Below are 17,964 nucleotides of genomic sequence, written 5' to 3' on the forward strand. Positions count from 1 at the left end.
AACTGAAGAGTGATAATTGACGCTACTTCATACCACCTTAAAAAACTTACATCAAAAACCAGAAATATGAAACAAAAATTACACAATAGAGGATTATCATGCAAAAAATATATAATAATATAAAATATATAAAATATATATTTTATATATAATACACATGAAAATAACACAAAAAATGCAACAGAAATTCAGACCACTCATTAGAAACTATGGTTGTAATTTTGTAAAATGTCCAATTTTGTTGAGTGACTTCTCCACATTTGACAGAGTACTGTGATGATGCAGCTCTGTTTCCACATGTGCTAAGAGCTTATTAAACATGAAAAATAAAATTCCCACAGACTTTGAAATTCTCCTGACTATCTTGACAAATTATTTATTGTTTTCCAATAAAAAATGTGCAACATCTGGTATATTTGTATCTATTCCATATTTATCATTTTTATAATAAATATGTAATCCTTGAACGTGAGTGATGTAGAAAGGAGGTGTGAGAGGATCATTGATGGGATATGTGGTCACGCTGGATGGGGGAGAGGCCGATGGCCACTCACAAATCCCATCACTGCGGGAATGAGCCTTTGCACCTGTTCACTGCCAAATCACCACTCCTGCTCCAGACTAAACCAGATACTGACCAGTGACCCCCCAAATAAAATCAGGAACTCATGAACGTTGACCGGACACCAGCATACCCTGCGAGTTACAGTAATTCAAAATGGAATAAAAAATGGAGAAATAAACAGATCTTTCTCTGAGGGCCGATTCAACCATGTGACAATAAACGTGCAGGTCACATGTAACTAAAAGAGCATCCTATCCTGGACACCCATAGACCAAACATGGCCATCCAACCAGCCTCGCCACCTGTCCCTCACCCTGCCCTGGAGCCCAGGGACAGTGGGCCTGACAGATGGTGTGTGGAGTCTACCAGTGGCATGGGCCCGTGGCCCCACCCTCTGACCCGTGTACCCAAACCCCAAAACCCACAGCCAATCAGTGCTGCCTGGATGGACGGATAAAGCCTCTCCTCTAAATATGATCTTGCTCATTGCTCAGGGAAGCAAGCATGTCCCTATTAGAACACATCTGATCAAATTATTCCCTGCACATTTTTGCTCATAAATCTAAATCTTCAAATATATTTACTTTTGAGAGAACCACAATTATTTTTAAAGACATTCTGTGGAATAGCTGTTGGCATCCAATCAATCAAAGCTGCCAGTGACAAAGGAGAAAAAATGATTCTCTTTCTCCATAGGAAGCAGGCATGGCCAACATTGTGTTACATTAGAAACAGTCTAATGGATTTCTAAGGAGGGCTGAAAAACAAATACACGTCCCATCTTCCCCCATTGAGGCACATGAACCAGACCAAGAGGCTAGATTAAAAATGCAGCACGGTGGCGAAATTCCATCACTGGTGGCCGCTTATGTCACATTTTCTGCATTTGGTAGCTTCAATGACAAACAGAGTTAAATCTCTGGAGCGATATAAAGGGTAAGGAGTGTCATTAGCACAGATGCTGAACCTTGAATGAGCAGCAGGGATGAGAAACGAAGGGTGAAAATGTGCTTAAATTGCCCTCGCCATATGTTGGTATAGGGGGGACAACTGTGCCCTCAAGCACGGTAGCAGCAACCTTAACGCTGGGTTTTAAGTAGCGAACATTTGTTTCAACAAATACACAGAAAATACAGTACCTTCCTTACACATTTATTTATTATAAGATAATTTTATAAATGAATATTATCATAAAACCACATCAAATGTTGCTTACAGCTACTAACAGGACATGTTCACGCAGCCATAAACAGAGGCCCACTGCAGTTTTTTAATGAGCTAAGGCCTCTAAAGAAGCATCACAGGAAAATGGTTTTACAATTAGTGTCACTCTGAAATTTTTATTCCTCTGCGCTTTCGTTCTTTGAAGGGGTAGGAAACTGCAGGATCTTTCATTTTTACGTTCCTAGGGGCAAATGTTCATTTTTTTGTCGTTCTGTTGTGTCAGTAAAACACATCAGACATGCAGGATTGCCTCTCTCCTCTCACCTTCAGAGGTAGAAACATGAAAGGCAAATAAAAGCTAAAGCGAAATAAAAAGAAACGTTTCCATAGCGTTTCATCATAAGCACGTGTATGTATGCCTCATGCATTACCTAAATCTCTGATAGTTACCCGTTCATATTCCTCCTTTAAAACCATGAACGCTCCAAAGTTAATTCTGAAAAGTTGCCCTGCAGTGCTGTGCACGAGTTATTAATCATACCGTATCCATGGTAACCTGGTGGGAGGTCAAAGGATAAATCAAACAAGACAAATGTTCATGGCTTTAGTCAGGCAGCATTTTTACTCAGCATGTCCTTAAACATGGCCCTTCAACACACCAGCCCCTCCTCAGTGGTGACAAACCAGCATGATTAGAAATGGCACCGAAAAATCTGCACCCAGGGGGTCAGCGGCTGTTTCATACCCTTCATTTGTACCTCCGAGGCTGTCCATATAGCATTTCTTTTAATTGTATTGACTTTTCATAACCAAGTCTAAAGTATTTTTAGTATGCTTAACTAAACAGACCCTTCAGGCTCAATTTGTGCACAACTGTGAACGTATCGTCACAAAATCCTGGAAGAGCTAAAGGATTAGTGTTGTTCCAATTAATGGAGAAGGCAATAACAGAGCAATAATAATGGAAGAATCAATAGAAGAACACTGATAATGAAGCTCAATTAACAATTCACTTCAGGATTATCATGTCTTTCCATTGTAACACACGCTTCAACAAAAGACGTGATCTACGGACAATTTGAATGGACTATTACGGTTTATTGTGAATGAAACACATTTGAAAATCACTTGAAAGCAAGAGGAAATACTCCAGACATACTCTTTATGGCCCAGACTGCGAGTGTCTGAATAACCCAGGAGCGGGTGACTGCTAGACAGCCGTCTATTCCAAGAAACCCAGCACGTTCCCGCAGAGAGGGTTTCCTCAGCCACCCCCGGAGCCTTTCAATTTACCGAACGTCAGTGCGGCTGCAGGCAGCCGTCTTGCTCCGTCTCACCGTCTCCCCAGAGCATTGCATGCCTCACTGTAATGATGTCAAAGTTTGAAGCTTGAAAAGAAACAGGAGCTCTAAAGACACACTGACACCCTCGTCCCAGACCTGGCAGGCCCTGCTTCTGCCGGGTTGCACTGCTGCCGTACCTGTTGAGGCACCGCCACGCCTCACACGATCACAGCATGCACACACGTAATGTATGTGCGGTTATTGGGGGCAATAATACAGGCACAGATCAGACAGCAGCAGCATTTACGCTTTAGCAATTTTGTGTCATTATTAGTGCTCACGCTCCATAAAATCCCGTCTGATCGTTAATTCAGGACAATATGAAGGGAGTCCACCAAACACAGCGGCTTGGACGTCCCAAATTAAAAAAATATATATTTGGGGACACAATTCCTATTAAAAATTCTGTGCAGGAGGTAAACCTCACTGCTTTAAAGGCACATGGGGAATACCGACCAATTAAAAACCTATTCAGTAAAGCAGAAAACAACTGTCAGAAGAGCCATCGGCATCTACCGGCAAACCTGCCTGGAAAGCACATCATGACTTGTCACTTCCATGTTTTCACACCTACTGGAAAGGCCAACATAATCAAAAAAAAAAAAAACACCACCACCCCATCCCCTCTCATCTCGCTCCCCAGGCAAAAAACAAGCAGATGGGTCGAATCTCCAAGCCCCTCCCCCCCGCACGACAAACGCTATTACAAATTGTCGTGGTGGACATCCAATCAGTGACCAATAAAATGCGTGCATTCTTTATGGTGCCTTCTGGCTCGGCCCTGTCCTGGGTCGGAAAGGGGGAACAAAGTGGCAGCATACTGCCAATTAGCAGGCAATAGCACGTCACCGTGCCTCTGCGGACCAGGGTAAATCACTTCAGCCATGTCACCATCGTGCCTGCGTGCGAGCGGCCATAAACGAGAAAAAAAAAGAGTCAATTAAGCCCCTTGCACCCGATACTGTGCCACCGAGCCATATGGCCTGGGACGGTGGCGGCCACAATCAATAATAAATCAGCACTCTGAAGCTCCGGGAAGGTGACAGAAGGTGAAGGTGGCGGTGAGAGAAACTTTAATCGGAAATCAACAACAACAACAACAACATTTATTTCTTATAGATCCCATAATCACACACAGTATGTCTCAATGGGCTTGGACAGGCCCTGCAGTTGACCCTTCTCAGTGCTGGAAGCTCATGGAGAAATTCCTGCCTTCAGAACATAAAGAGTTTGTGTCAGTGGGGCAGTGGTGGCCTAGTAGTTAAGGAAGCGTCCCCCGTAATCAGAAGGTTGCCGGTTCGAATCCCGATCCGCCAAGGTGCCACTGAGCAAAGCACCGTCCCCACACACTGCTCCCCGGGCGCCTGTCATGGCTGCCCACTGCTCACCAAGGGTGACGGTTAAAAGCAGAGGACACATTCAACAAATGTGTCAATCGCTTCACTTTTTTAGAACCAACTTACTCGGCACATGTGTGATTTGGGGCTCACGTGCATCGATTTCATGCTCCGAAATGAAAAGATGCAGCAGCCCCCCCGTAACTCACCCTCTTCTGATCCTCCAAGCCGTGCATCGCGGGCTTCCTCTTCTGCTGCTGGGGTGGCGGGGCTTCCGCTCCTGACTCCATCTTCTTCGTTTGCTCTCGGGGAGACAAAAACAATGACAAAGACGTCCAGACGCCCCCAAATCCGAAGTCCTTCGGCCCCCACCAGGCTCTCCACCCCAAGCTCTCAGTTCATCACCGTAGCCTGTCCCGCTGAGTTTGAGGTGCACCCGGGCTCATTCAGCGCTGGGGTCACGCCGGTCCAGAGGGGCTGTCCTGCAGCAGACATCAGGGGACATCTCCTTTCTTGGTTATCCATCTTTCACCAGCTTCACTGAGGGTAACGGCTTCGGTGCCAACATGACCCCCTTTATCCGGGCATCCTCCCGCCTGCCGCCCTGAAATCCCATGGATAAAAGACATGCATAAAGGGAACTTTCCGGAAATCCTTCCACCTTTTCCTTGAGTTAACTAAGGTTCCACAGAATTGCGCGTATTTTCACACAACCTTGTACTTGTGAAGTGTCAAATTCGACATTTTAAAATGAACGGTGGTGACACTAGAGAAAAGGGCAGATGATGCCGAGCAGGTGCACGGCGCTGCCCACCGCGCCACAGAACCCCGAAACCCCCCGAAACGACACCGCGCAGAAGCGTTCCAGCTTCATTCGAGGAGCTCCCGGCCGCCCACATTTCATCAGTTGTACCTGTTCTCCGCGTTCCCTGCCTAGCGGGGTGCACTTACCAGGAATAAAAAAAATTCAGATAAAAACAAGTAAAGAAAGAAAAGCTCTGCGTGTCCAGAGCGGGATGCTGCGCAGCCCACGCCGCCTCCTCCGCGCGCCTCACGCGACGCTCTCCCACCGGAGCCCACGAAACTACTTCGGATCCGTCGCGTGACGTCACGGCCCGCTCTCAAGGAGGCACACGCACACACACACACACACACACACACACACTCCTGTCGCCGCCTCCCGCTCTGCCGTGACCGGTTTCCATGGCAACTCGCGGCGAGAATGGATGGGTTGCCACCTAGCGTCAGACCCGCCCGTGGGTTCGAGAGCCGACCTGGATCCACATCACGCCCAACGCACGTTTTTTTTTCCTCGTTCCGAAACGAATCGCTATTTATTTTGCGAACCATCTGAGGATAAAGTTCACAGACCTTTTTCGAAACATCATAAATCTTCGAAAACCGTGAAGGACGCATTGGGGGTTTTAATGTATAATGCACCAGTGTTCATAACAGATTAAACGTGTAGTAACAATGTAGTTCTACAAGGTAATAAAAAAACATGGTGCAATAATGTTAACCATTTATTGAACAGGGCTAAATGTCAAGGAGGCTATATGTAATTACCTAAATATTTATTAACGACCCACTAAACCACAGCAAATGACGTCACCAGGTACACAGTCGTGCGAACAGGCCCATGCGACGTTTCAGGTTTTACTACTCATCGTAGAGTTTTCATGATTTCCATGTGCAGGGCAAGCCCTCCATCAGATTCCCATCTAATTCTGCGCCTATTGAATTAAACATCGCGTCCGGGTGCCAATAATCGCCCTCTTCTGAGAGCTATTAAACTTGCAACTTAATGATTACAAAAAATAATACTTAACTATGGGTTTTATTCTCCGTTTTTTGGTTTATTTTTCACGTAAAAGGCGTAATTACAAAGTGCACAGGGTTCACAGGGGCTCCCGTACATTAACCCCAGCAGCGTGACCCGCTGTGATTGGCTCCGCGAGCGAGACGGGGCGTGGCGTAGCGGGGCGCGGCGCCCTGCACGCGCAAACACTAGGCGGGACAAATGGTCAGTTCGATCAAATAAACTTTTAGTTCGTGTGGACATGAGCGACCGACCCGCCGCGGTTCTGGGCTTTTCGGACGCGCTCAGCTCGGACATGGCGACGCGTGACTTTAACTCCGCCTGAGTGGTGAAGGTTTAGGCGGACGCCACGTCCTCGTCCCCGCGCTTCCCGCCTCGTCTCGCCGCAGGATCGTGTCTCCCGCCATGGATTTCGGACAGCGTAGTGGGCGAGCTGCGTAGAGGCGCACGGTCCCTGCCTCGGTGAGTCTCCGCGTCGCGTTGACCGGGAAATACGAGCACCCATCCGGCATCTTGCTTATGGGGGACCTAAGGAGTAAGATCGCGTTTCAGTTGCGTCGCGATTTTTTTAAATAAGAGATTTCCGCTCGTTTTCAGGCGTTCTCGTTAGTTTAAACGCTGAAGAAGAAAAGGTTGCTTTATTGGGGCAGAAGTTCATCTTACGCGAAATCAGTCCGCTTTGTCGCTGCTAAACTAAACGCGCTAAATCTGACGAAGACTGAAACGCCGTAGGCGCCAGCAAGGCGATTTATCGCATCCTTTTATGCGGGCAAATGTTAATAATTATAATATTTATTATAAACCCAGGCATTGGTGTTGGCGCCCACTTCCACTCGTTGTGAATATTAATTTGTATTTTTTTCTCGCGTCGCGTCGCCCATTTCCGGGTTGTCACTGGAACGCGCGCAGGGAATTCCGCGCCAAGATTTCAAAAAAGTGCCCTACCTGCGCGGGACGCCGCGCGCGCCCCCGCGACCGCCTCCCGCCTCGCCGCCATTGGTCGGTCGCGGCGAGGGGCGGGGCTACGTACGCGGTGACGCGGGCGTACAGTTACCGCCAAGCGTGCGAGGACGTGTTACAACGCGGTAAAAAAAAGAAAGAAAGAAGAAAAGGTTGAACGTTTTTTTTTTTTTCAATGCACATTCGGAAACGTTAATAACTTGTGATATATATATATATATATATATATATATTGTTATGTGGTTCAGTGGGACGATTGTGTTTTTATTCCGTATGTTTTTTTAGGTGGAAGATGACCAGTGCTTCACAAGGCTTCTTAAATCTAATCCCAAAGCCCCAACAACCACGTGATCAGATGGTTGGTTATTAATATGTTACACTTTATGAATGTTACTGACCCCTCAACGTATTCTGGATGGTTTATTTACTCGTGATCACATTTACCCTCCAGAACGGGGATGTGTTTGTGGAGCCGCAGACACTTGCGAAAGCGGCAGGAAAGGTCTACAAGTGTCCAGTACCGACTGAGTCCCAACAGGACATGGGGTCTTTGACGACCCCCACCAAGGGCAGGAATGTCCCTTCATGTGAGCCGTGGACTCCAACCTCAAATCTTAAAATGCTCATCAGTGCCGCCAGCCCCGAAATTCGCAACCGAGAGAAGGGGCGGTGTGAGGAGGCTGCTGAGCCAGAAATTTCGTCTCAGGTATAAACCGGAAAATGAGAATTATGTTTCTTTATCGCCACCTCAGAACCCTTTAATGAGCCTTAATTACATTTGTTCCGGAACATCAGTTTAATGTGACTTTATTGGAACTGACAGGATCTCGGCCTTGGGGAGGAATCAGAGAAAATTAGCCGCAAGGAGAAGAGCCTGGGCCTGCTGTGTCACAAATTCCTCGCCCGATATCCAGATTACCCTAACCCTGCAGTCAACAATGATATTTGCCTTGATGATGTGGCTGGCGAACTTAGTAAGTGATGGTTTCTTTCATTTCTTTATATATACACGGCCAGTCGTGCACCTATCTGACGCACCGATTCATTTACGTGTTTTGCATTTTTTACATTAAAGAACAAAACTGTAGACACGGGACTATGAAATAACACATGTGAATTTATGCAATAGACAAAAAAAATCAAACCTGGCCCAACGTTTCAGTGTCTCCAAAGCAGGGAGCTTTTGCTGTGATGGCAGCATTTCAGCCTTGTCTTCTCTCCACCACCTTAAGTTAGAGAACGGGGACGGTTTATGCTGAAGACTTTCTTATCATTCACTCATGATAATGAGCGTCTCATGAGGCGGCATTTGATGATGTCAATAGTGAACAAAGCAGCCATGAAAATAAAAAGAGGTGAAAAGAACAGATTCATCAAACACACTTCACTTCCTCCTGATACAATGAAATACTAAATATGTTTCTTGCATTGGATTCTTCAAAATGGCCTTTGTGTCCATAACCAAACTTTTGACTGTATATCTAGTGTATATGTCGTTAGTTTGTAATACAACTAAGTATTGTGCTGAAGAAGTCCGTGTCTGATGCTTGAGCCTCCATTTTTCCAGACGTGGAACGACGCCGTATCTACGACATTATGAATGTGCTGGAGAGTCTGCATATGGTGAGCCGCCTCGCAAAGAATCGCTACACGTGGCACGGACGCTCGAAACTCCCGCAGACGTTGGCAACTCTGCGGAAGGTGGGTGAGGAGCAGCGCTATGGGCAACAGATGCAGCAGATACGGCAGCACAGCTTCGACCAAGAGCTTGATTTTGATGAAGAGAAAGAGAACGAGGAGTTTTTGCAGGAGATGGACGGGGAAGGTGGGCAGAAGGAGATGTGCTTTGTAGAACTCCCTGGGGTGGAGTTCAAAGGTGGTAAGTTCAATGAAGTATTCTGTTGGTTTTTACTTTTTATTATGTGCCTCGTATTAAAAAGTGAGTGACGTGAATGTTTCTTTCTCTCAAAATCTGCAGCATCAGTCAACAGTCGCAAAGATAAGTCTCTCAGAGTCATGAGCCAGAAGTTTGTCATGTTGTTCCTGGTGTCCACTCCTCGCGTGGTCAGCCTGGATGTTGCTGCCAAGATCTTAATTGGAGAAGATCAAATTATGGACCGGGACAAGAACAAGTTTAAGAGTGAGTAATATGTCAAGATCACCATTGACCCTTTGAAATAGTTAATTTCTTTTTTATTAGTTAAATCTGAATAAAATGTTTGTGTTTAGCTAAGATCCGGAGGCTGTATGACATCGCCAATGTTCTGAGCAGCCTGGAGCTCATAAAGAAAGTGCATGTGACCGAGGATAGGGGAAGGAAGCCTGCTTTTAAATGGACTGGACCTGAGGACCTGCCTCCTGCTAATGGTATGTACAGATAAATAATGTTCCTGTGAGTGTAAACCGTAAACTAAAGATAAAAAAAAAAAACTCTTTATTTTAGAAGTTCCGACAACAGCTTCAGTATCTTCTGCATCAAGAACACTGGAGCCACGTTCATCCATAGACAACTGTACCAAAAACCTCTTCTCCTCACCTGGTGAGAAACGGGGATTCACCCGCCACCATTCTCTGGTCAAACTGGCCAAAAGCATTCAAGATGATCGGAGGAAGATCAATTCTGCACCCACCAGTCCCATCAAAATCATTTCCAGTGAGTGAAGAATTTAATTACATTTTCCCTGTTTCAATGCTTGTTTTCTTTTTCATCATTGCCACTTTGTGTGTGTGTGTGTGTGTGTGTGTGCGCGCGCGTAGATGATTCATCCTATCCCAGTAAAATGGCACAGCTGGCTGCTATCTGTAAAATCCAACTTGACCAGCAGTCGAAGTAAGTTTTAATTCTAATCTTACAATTAGATCTGTTTGACTTATTAAATATTGTTTCATTATTCCAGGAATGTTGATGTAATTTCTCGCTTTGTTTACAGGATTCCAAGTAAAGAACACAAAATAAGTTCTAAAAGCAAAGAAGATACACCAGGATCCAGAGACAGCTTGGATAAGCTGACAGAAAAGAGACCAGTATCCAAGTCCTCCATGTCCGTTACAGAACCCCAGGCCAAAAGCCGAAGTGTGGTGCAGCTCCCTGTTCTGCCAGCGGGGGCGCTTCCCTACCTTCCCCATCAATGCTCCCCTCTCATCCCCGTGTTGTTGCCGCAGCAACAGGTGAGAGGGCCTTATGCGGTTTACGTGGCCCACCCTCCACCCAGGCCGGTGCCCAGCTTCGCTGTGCGATCCATGACATTTGAAAGTCCTGGAGACTGCACTAAACGGTCCCCTGTGGCATCGGGCTCTGGGGGCACCGGGCCCCGCTCCAGCCCTAAAGCACTTAAGAGACCCAGCAGTGGGAAGTCCTCCGAGAACAGCCCCAAGGTCAGAAGATCTGCTGCTAGTTCTAAGGTGAGGACTTGTTTAGATAGGCCTGGTCTACTGGGGATAATCCTGTGGGCGCATGTATGAGGTTCCAGGATCAATCCCCACATCTCCTCTCCGATTTTGACATCTATAACAGCAGGTTCATCAAAATTACACACCCGGTTCACACCACTTCCCTCAGGAAGATGCTATCCGAGTGTACAATTGCACACAGAAAGACTTTCCTGAGGCTGTCAGACCCTTGAACAAAATGTAAAAGTTAATCTGACCTCACAACCATACTCATATTTACTACACACATATTACTGAACTATAACTATATTATTGTAGCAATAATATGTAAATGATGGCACGCAAGCATTACTTGGTTATAATATGTATATCTGACTTGTCGTAGGGTGCATCACCAACACTTGGTGAGATTCTGCAGTCACGGTTGCAGTCTCGGCGCGCGTCCCTGGGTTCAAACCGACCTTCATCTAGAGCACTCCACCTGGACCCAGAGTTCACGAAGCCGACTGAGGGTCAGGCCAGTGCCAACAGCAGCATTCAGCCTCTGGAGCACAGTGTGGAAACCTACCTGGAGAAGGAAGAGAGGTCCTCGACTTCTGAACCCGAGCTCGCGCTCACCCCACTTCACCCGGCACAGACCCTGAACCAAACGCACCCAGTTCCACTGCAGGAGGTTGTGGTTCCATCGGGTCGACTGCATGCAGAGGTGAGATTCTGATATGTTGCCAGACTTAAATATACTTTCAAATTTAATTTAATCATGCAGCCTATCACAGTCTTAATATTATGCATGGCTGTATAGTATAATTGTATATTATATATAATTTAATTAATTTAAACTGAAGTGATTGTCATTGTAAAACACTGCAGCACAGCACACGGTGACACAACGAAATGTGTCCTCTGCTTTTAACCATCACCCTTGGTGAGCAGTGGGCAGCCATGACAGGCGCCCGGGAAGCAGACTATAACGCATATATTACGTTTGTTTTTGCAGAACAGTAATGCATGAGCACAATATTGTGCAGTTTACGTTATATTACTAAAATGGTTTAAAATTACAAATGAAATGAATTACAAATGTTTTGTTTGTTTGTGTGGAAGACTTTGATACCAACAGGTTACCTGATTCCCATTTCCCAGCCGCCTATTTTGAGTTTTAAAGAGTCCCACCCTTCTAATGGAGAGGCTGCCAAAGCCTCCACACCCACTTACAATGTCTACCACACACCAACTGCAGGTACTGTTTTAATTATCTTGATTATGATTTTACCTATTGCAATTGGGAATCTTGATTATTTACTTTTGCCCCATTAGGTTCCAGACCCCTTATACCTCAAGAATTCACCCCCACAAGCCTCACTCTCCATCGGGCTCCTCAAGTGTCTCCTTACCCACGTGCCCAGAGTCCCAGTCCAGCCATCCTCAACTTCACCATGCAGAACATGGGTCTTATTCCAGCAGCAGGCAGCCCTCTGGTTCCTGAGCAAGCCAGTCCCCTGCCCACATCACACGTTGCCCTTCCCCAGAGGGGCATGGTCTTCATCAAGCCCCTGTCTCCTGCTGGACCGCTCCAGCATCCGCAGCCAAACCAGCCGCTTACACTCATCAGTTTACAGCAGGTAAAGTCTGATGTGTACCTCTAAATTATAAATATCCCATCGCCACTCTTATATAGGGTATATGCAGGAGTTGGATAAAGGTAGAATGTTAATTGCTTTCATTTTGCTTCTGTCTTCAGCCCTTACTGACGACACCTAAAGGCCCCCAGTGCATCCAGCACAGCCTCTTTCACACACCGGTGTCCACTCTGACGGCCATGACCACCCCTGTAGCAACCAAAACTGTCTTCATACCCCAGAGGAAACTGGACGTGAGCCCTGAAGACTCGTTAAATCAAAATGGGAGCCACCCCCACTGAAGACCACTGTGTATTACTGCTGCTAAACATCTTGAGCCTGTGAACTTGACCATGCATGTATGAGTGTATCAGCTGAATTGTATTTTTATACATATATGTATTGTTGGGTGTGCACACATTTTTGTATTTGGTCCTGAATGCTTTCACTGAATGTGTTCTTGAGGTGCTAAATGTGGTACTGGAAGACGACAATTAGTTAAAAACCAGTCCATGCAGCTTTTTTTTTTAATATATATATATATATCAACTTTGTGAACTGTTTGATCAAAGTAGGATTTTTATTAATTGTTGTTACTATTGTTTCTGAGAAAATTCACTGTACAACCTTTCACACGAACTGTACATCAGGGATTTTCAGGGATTACGTGGAATGCCAAATTTGACTCATTGAACTGGTCAATGTAATGATGATGTCATTGTCACTGAGTGCCACCGGGTGTAGGAAACCCCAACAGCCTTATTGCAGGGGGGGAGTATTGTAGCTGTACTGTAATGTAGATAAGTAACAGTAATCTAACTTTGCACAGTGTAAATGTTGACTTTAAACCTGGGGAAAGTGTTTTTTTTTTTTTTTTTTTTTTTGTGATATTAATGTTAAAATGTGAAATCGGGCAAATTGAAAAGAGTTGTAGAAAAATATTTAATTTCTCCTGGTCCTGTGACTTGTGTCTTGCTAATATTCAATGAGTGCGTCCTTTCTGGTATTTTCCTCTGCTTTGAGCGAATGAAGCTCAGAGAGGAGCCCTGTTTCCCAGCTCGGTGTCTGGAGTAAAGGCCTCTTTACCCACTACTGCTGTGGTCAGATGTTATTTTGGGCAGATGCTTTAATCTGGACGTCATTGTGGGACATTGAGGAGATAGAGGAGGGATGGGACAGTATTTAAGGACCCCACTGCATGCATTTATAAAAGGTTGTCCAGACTGGTGAAGAAAGAGGTGAACTACGTCTTGCCAGCATCCCTAAGTAAGTACAGACTTCATCAGATTTCACACAAATCTTTCTTTTCCTGGTTTAAAAAAACCTCTTTCTTCATCTTTCAGTAGTTTGGACGTTCTTTTTCTTGAGATGAGCTATTCACTGTTTTACTGCATAAGATGAATAGAAAGGTGCGTTTCTTTAAAAGTAAATTAATGAACCTAGCGGAGATGATAAGGACACTTTTAAAACAATATCAAAGCTTGGAATCCACCGTCTCTAGTGCCTGGTCTATTAAAAGCTCTGTTCCTGGAATCGTATCACATTCGGGACTGATAAGCACTCAAAAGAATGAATGTGGGGGGGGGGGTTCCATTGAGATTCTTAATCACTTGTCTGCAATTTATGATTCAACCTACATAGAACCAGCACAAGTGTGGTGAGTTAAGTTTTGGATGATAATTCTTGGAACTGCGAAAGGTGACATACAAATCATTATAAGGATGCCAAACTGGGGCGGAGGAGCGACGTGTGCGGCGTGTGAGAAGACGGTGTACCATGCTGAAGAGATCCAATGCAATGGAAGGAGTTTCCACAAAACCTGTTTTATATGTAGTAAGTATAACAGGAAAATCTTATTAAATATGTAGATTGTCTTTTCCACACCCGGAATCACAAAGTCCGCCGAGGGACACAAAGAGAAGCTGTGCTCTGCGGGCATCCCAGGCCGAACTGTGTTACCGGGAGTCACGGGGTCAGCAGTGTGTGTGGCGCGTCCCAGCAGCAGCTGAGTAAATGACAGGACTTTTTAGCTCAGTGCCAGCCAGGGTTTTGCTGACAGGTAGACGGGACCACCGGGACTACCGACACCCATGCGATTGGCTGCAGTTCACAGGCTAGAGTTCCAGCCGCGACGTGTTTTCTCCCTAAATAAAGCAGCAGAGCACTGCGTCCGGATTGTCCTGTTCCTGGGCTGGTAGCAGCCTAGTGGGTAACACACTCGCCTGTGAACCAGAAGACCCAGGTTCAAACCCCACTTACTACCACTGTGTCCCCTAAGTAAGACACTTAACCCTGAGTGTCTCCAGGGGGACTGTCCCTGTAACTACTTATTGTAAGTAGGCTCTGTAAATGGAGCAGTTGAGGAGAGATGAATGGCACCAGGTTGTGTATATGTATGTCTGTCCATGTTCCCCCTGCTATGGCCTCCACGTCAGGATGTGTTTGAGTGTGTGTGTGTGTGTGTGTGTGTGTGTGTGTGTGTGAAACCTCAAATTAAAGAGTTGTTTGTGTCCAGTGACTTGTAGGAAAGGCCTGGACAGCGCCACCGTTGCAGCACACGAGTCCGAGGTCTACTGCAAATCATGCTACGGCAAGAAATATGGGCCAAAAGGATACGGATATGGCCAAGGGGCTGGAGCGCTTAGCTCAGATCCGGCCGATGCAGACCACTGCCTACAACCTAAAGTGTACGTCACAAAAAAAATTAACAATTATACACCATTAATTTGGACATGTTGTTTTCAACAGCAAAAAATAGAAAATATTGCAAAATTTTCACAATTACAACTTGACCGAACAATTTATTAAGCCGAAACAATAAAGCACAAAGTGTGGCAACTATATTAACTGCTAAACAAACGACAGATCAAATAATCACATCAACAGAATGGTTTACAGAATTAGTGTGTGATTACAGAAGATGAACCCATCATAATTACTGCAAGAAGTGACATGGAATTAATTCATTTGAACAAATTATCCAAAATAGATAGTAATCAGTCATCGCAGAGTTATTAAGACAGACAGTAAAAGCAAAACAGAACTGCCAAGACACCCTTGATGTTGCCATGGAAACAGTTCCATCATGATGATTAATACTGCATTTTGTATTGTCGTTTTTATGTTTTCGGCGGATTTACATTTCACTCAGCACCAAGCCTACCAACCCAAATCCCAGCAAGTTTGCACAAAAACTTGGCAGCACCGATCGCTGCCCTAGGTGTTCGAAGGCTGTGTACGCGGCGGAGAAGATCATGGGTGCAGGAAAGGTAAGAAGCTTTGACCCGAGCATTTCATGATGGGCACACATCACGCTGCATTTATTACATGTGTTTGTGGTAATTAGCTAAATTGTTGTGTGACAGCGGCGAGAGGAAGGAAGTGTGAGCTCAATATAACAGGACAGTTACCAACTACATCACGCTGAGAGGAGCCTAGTCTGGTTAACTAAAGCTACTTAAAGAGAACTACTGCAAACGTCTTCGAAAAACTATGCATTTTTAATGCAACATTTTACCAAAATCCACATCCAAAAATAATACATGCATATATGTCACTTTGTCACTTTTACACTTACAAGCTCTGTTGCACTACATGGTTTGCACTCTCCACCATGTGCCCTTATTTGTATATTGTGTTTTTAAAAATTGTATTTATACCTTTGTATTTAATGTTACTGTTTGTATTTAATGTTACTTGTAAGCACCACGGGTCTGAGAGTAACAAAATTTCAATTCTCTGCATGTCCTGTACATGTGGCAGAATTGACAATAAAGCTGACTTTGATATAATGTACACATTTTTAATAGCGTAAAATAGATATATCTAGGTTCCAGCACTAATGAGCCATTCTCATTTGCCAGGACCTGAGTGTTTTATCAAACTCCTGAAAACTTTTTTGTACAACTTTTTGTGGGGGTGATTACAGATTATTATACAGGTCAATGGTAATATAGTGATCTGAGTAAATACAGGGAACAAGATAATGAAACTAAAAAAATTATATACTGGATGATCAGTGAAACTCATTCTATGGAGCAACAAAGGAAGCCCTTCACTCTCATTAGTCCCATTTGAATCTTATCTCATCTGTTAATAACACTTTTTAATTAACTCTTACATAATGTGCAATGCTGCTTAGGCCATTACTACCTACATATTTTTGTATGTCTGTCTCTCGGTCTCTCTGTGCACTTGTTGTCTTTCCGTCTGTGCAGTTGTAGCATAAGCAATTTCCTTTGGGATTAATAATGTTTTCTGATTCTGATTCAGAGGGACTGGGTAATTCAAATTGTAGGAATTCATTTCCTGGAAAAATATTTTTAAACACCGCTGGTTTATGTCCCTGTGACCAAAGGCCTGGCACAAGACCTGCTTCCGCTGTGCCCTGTGTGGCAAGAGTCTGGAGTCCACAACGGTGACCGATAAAGATGGAGAGCTCTACTGTAAAGGTAAAAACCTTTCACACTCCCTCGGGCTGGTGTTCTGTCCTACTTGCCCCTAACTGTGACAGTGGTGGCCTAGCTGGTAAGGAAACCGACCCGTAATAAGAAGGTTGCCGGTTCGAGTCCAAAGCCATCCCCACACACTGCTCATGCCTGTCATGGCTGCCCACGGGTTAAAGGGTGATGGGTTAAAAGCTGTGTTTCACAATGACAATCACTTTACTTTCACTTCACTATTAATTCCCTCAACAGTGAAAGGCAACATTTCAACGTATACAAGCTGCATGCGGTATTGCCATCACTGTCAACAGGGCCGAAAAATGGCCCTCAGCATGCCATGCTTCTGATCAGCATGCGCCTACTGTGACGCCATGCGAGCAGTAATTGCAGCAGATGGAGAGATCAACCCGCCCCAACACTGTCATTCTCCACAGTGTGTAAACATGGCTGGGATATAAATTGCTCACATACCGCTGTTAATCTCGTCACTGTAAGAACAAAATGATGTTTTGTTTCACTGGATTAACAGAGTGCATCGCTCCTTGCCTCTGTGTGAAGGATGGATCTGCTGGATTATGAACTCTCAGTTCTTCACAGCAAGCAAATGGTTTCCGAGTCACAAGGGATAATCCACTACGTTTAGGACTCACTGTGGAGTGGATTATCTCGCATATTCCCTGCTCACTCGCTCAATTAAGATGCATCTCTCTTTCTGTGCATTCATTTCAAAAGATGAACAAATATGCCTGGAGCGATGTATTTTTAACTCATCTACTCATTCAAGAAGTTGATAAAGAGAAGTCTGCACTCAGTAACATGCATTTATTTCCTGACTTTTTAGTTTGCTACGCCAAGAACTTTGGACCCAAGGGCCGAGGTCTGGGGAACCCAGGAGTGGTGGAGGATGCAACAGTCTAATGGTTCTCTTAAGCATATATAAAACATAAACCAGGCCATTTTAGAAATTAATATATAGCTTCACTGTTGCCACCGTCAGATAAGGTGCTTTCAAGGAGGAAAATCCTTTGGCCCTGAAATCAATGCTTAAATGGATCACACTGCAAACTGGAAAAAAGAGAGCATCCTATATGCTTGAATTTGAAACCTTTAAGATGAAATACCCTGTAACTGATAATTGCTCTGCTGTACTGGCTGTACTAATCTCAATGTGTCATGTTATTATATTGTTATTACGAGGTGGTCTCCCCATGTACTTCTGTCTTTCACGGGTGATGAAGCAGAAACGTTCACTAATTAAAAACCACAGGAGATTGTTCAGATAAACGTTGTACCAATAAGCATCAAGGGCAGCTGGCTGCATC

The 17,964-nt window shown here is 44.8% G+C and overlaps 2 protein-coding genes across 3 annotated transcripts; both read left to right on the plus strand.

Annotated features, from left to right (window-relative positions):
• The first annotated feature begins 6,442 nt into the window (after positions 1-6,442).
• LOC114766191 (transcription factor E2F8-like) lies at positions 6,443-12,619 on the plus strand. Of its 2 annotated transcripts, none has more exons than XM_028956840.1 (14): positions 6,443-6,690; positions 7,474-7,546; positions 7,640-7,894; positions 8,012-8,162; positions 8,756-9,067; positions 9,167-9,328; positions 9,418-9,555; positions 9,632-9,841; positions 9,946-10,018; positions 10,119-10,590; positions 10,964-11,284; positions 11,683-11,818; positions 11,896-12,200; positions 12,320-12,619. In XM_028956840.1, exons 2-14 carry the CDS (start codon positions 7,481-7,483, stop codon positions 12,497-12,499), a joined length of 2,781 nt encoding a protein of 926 aa, XP_028812673.1. In that variant the 5' UTR covers positions 6,443-6,690; positions 7,474-7,480; the 3' UTR covers positions 12,500-12,619. The 2 variants fall into 2 exon arrangements, with proteins under 2 accessions (XP_028812673.1, XP_028812674.1); XM_028956841.1 differs by having other exon boundaries at positions 9,635-9,841.
• Positions 12,620-13,912: 1,293 nt separating this feature from the next.
• LOC114766086 (cysteine and glycine-rich protein 3-like) lies at positions 13,913-17,597 on the plus strand. The gene is made up of 5 exons (XM_028956693.1): positions 13,913-14,030; positions 14,713-14,884; positions 15,349-15,466; positions 16,555-16,648; positions 17,484-17,597. Exons 1-5 carry the CDS (start codon positions 13,919-13,921, stop codon positions 17,558-17,560), a joined length of 573 nt encoding a protein of 190 aa, XP_028812526.1. The 5' UTR covers positions 13,913-13,918; the 3' UTR covers positions 17,561-17,597.
• The last annotated feature ends 367 nt before the right edge of the window (positions 17,598-17,964 follow it).

The sequence above is a fragment of the Denticeps clupeoides genome, chromosome 16 (genome assembly GCF_900700375.1).
Source record: "Denticeps clupeoides chromosome 16, fDenClu1.1, whole genome shotgun sequence".
Taxonomy (NCBI): Eukaryota; Metazoa; Chordata; class Actinopteri; order Clupeiformes; family Denticipitidae; genus Denticeps; species Denticeps clupeoides.

What these genes read in the sequence shown, in the direction of transcription:
- LOC114766086 (XM_028956693.1), top strand. Translation starts at nt 13,919, where the DNA reads ATGCCAAACTGGGGCGGAGGAGCGACGTGTGCGGCGTGTGAGAAGACG. An exon ending in CAAAACCTGTTTTATATGTA is followed by an intron (nt 14,031 to 14,712) that starts GTAAGTATAACA and finishes GTTTGTGTCCAG; the next exon opens with TGACTTGTAGGAAAGGCCTG. An exon ending in TGGAGAGCTCTACTGTAAAG is followed by an intron (nt 16,649 to 17,483) that starts GTAAAAACCTTT and finishes CTGACTTTTTAG; the next exon opens with TTTGCTACGCCAAGAACTTT.
- LOC114766191 (XM_028956840.1), top strand. Translation starts at nt 7,481, where the DNA reads ATGACCAGTGCTTCACAAGGCTTCTTAAATCTAATCCCAAAGCCCCAA. An exon ending in AGCCAGAAATTTCGTCTCAG is followed by an intron (nt 7,895 to 8,011) that starts GTATAAACCGGA and finishes TGGAACTGACAG; the next exon opens with GATCTCGGCCTTGGGGAGGA. An exon ending in GGACAAGAACAAGTTTAAGA is followed by an intron (nt 9,329 to 9,417) that starts GTGAGTAATATG and finishes GTTTGTGTTTAG; the next exon opens with CTAAGATCCGGAGGCTGTAT.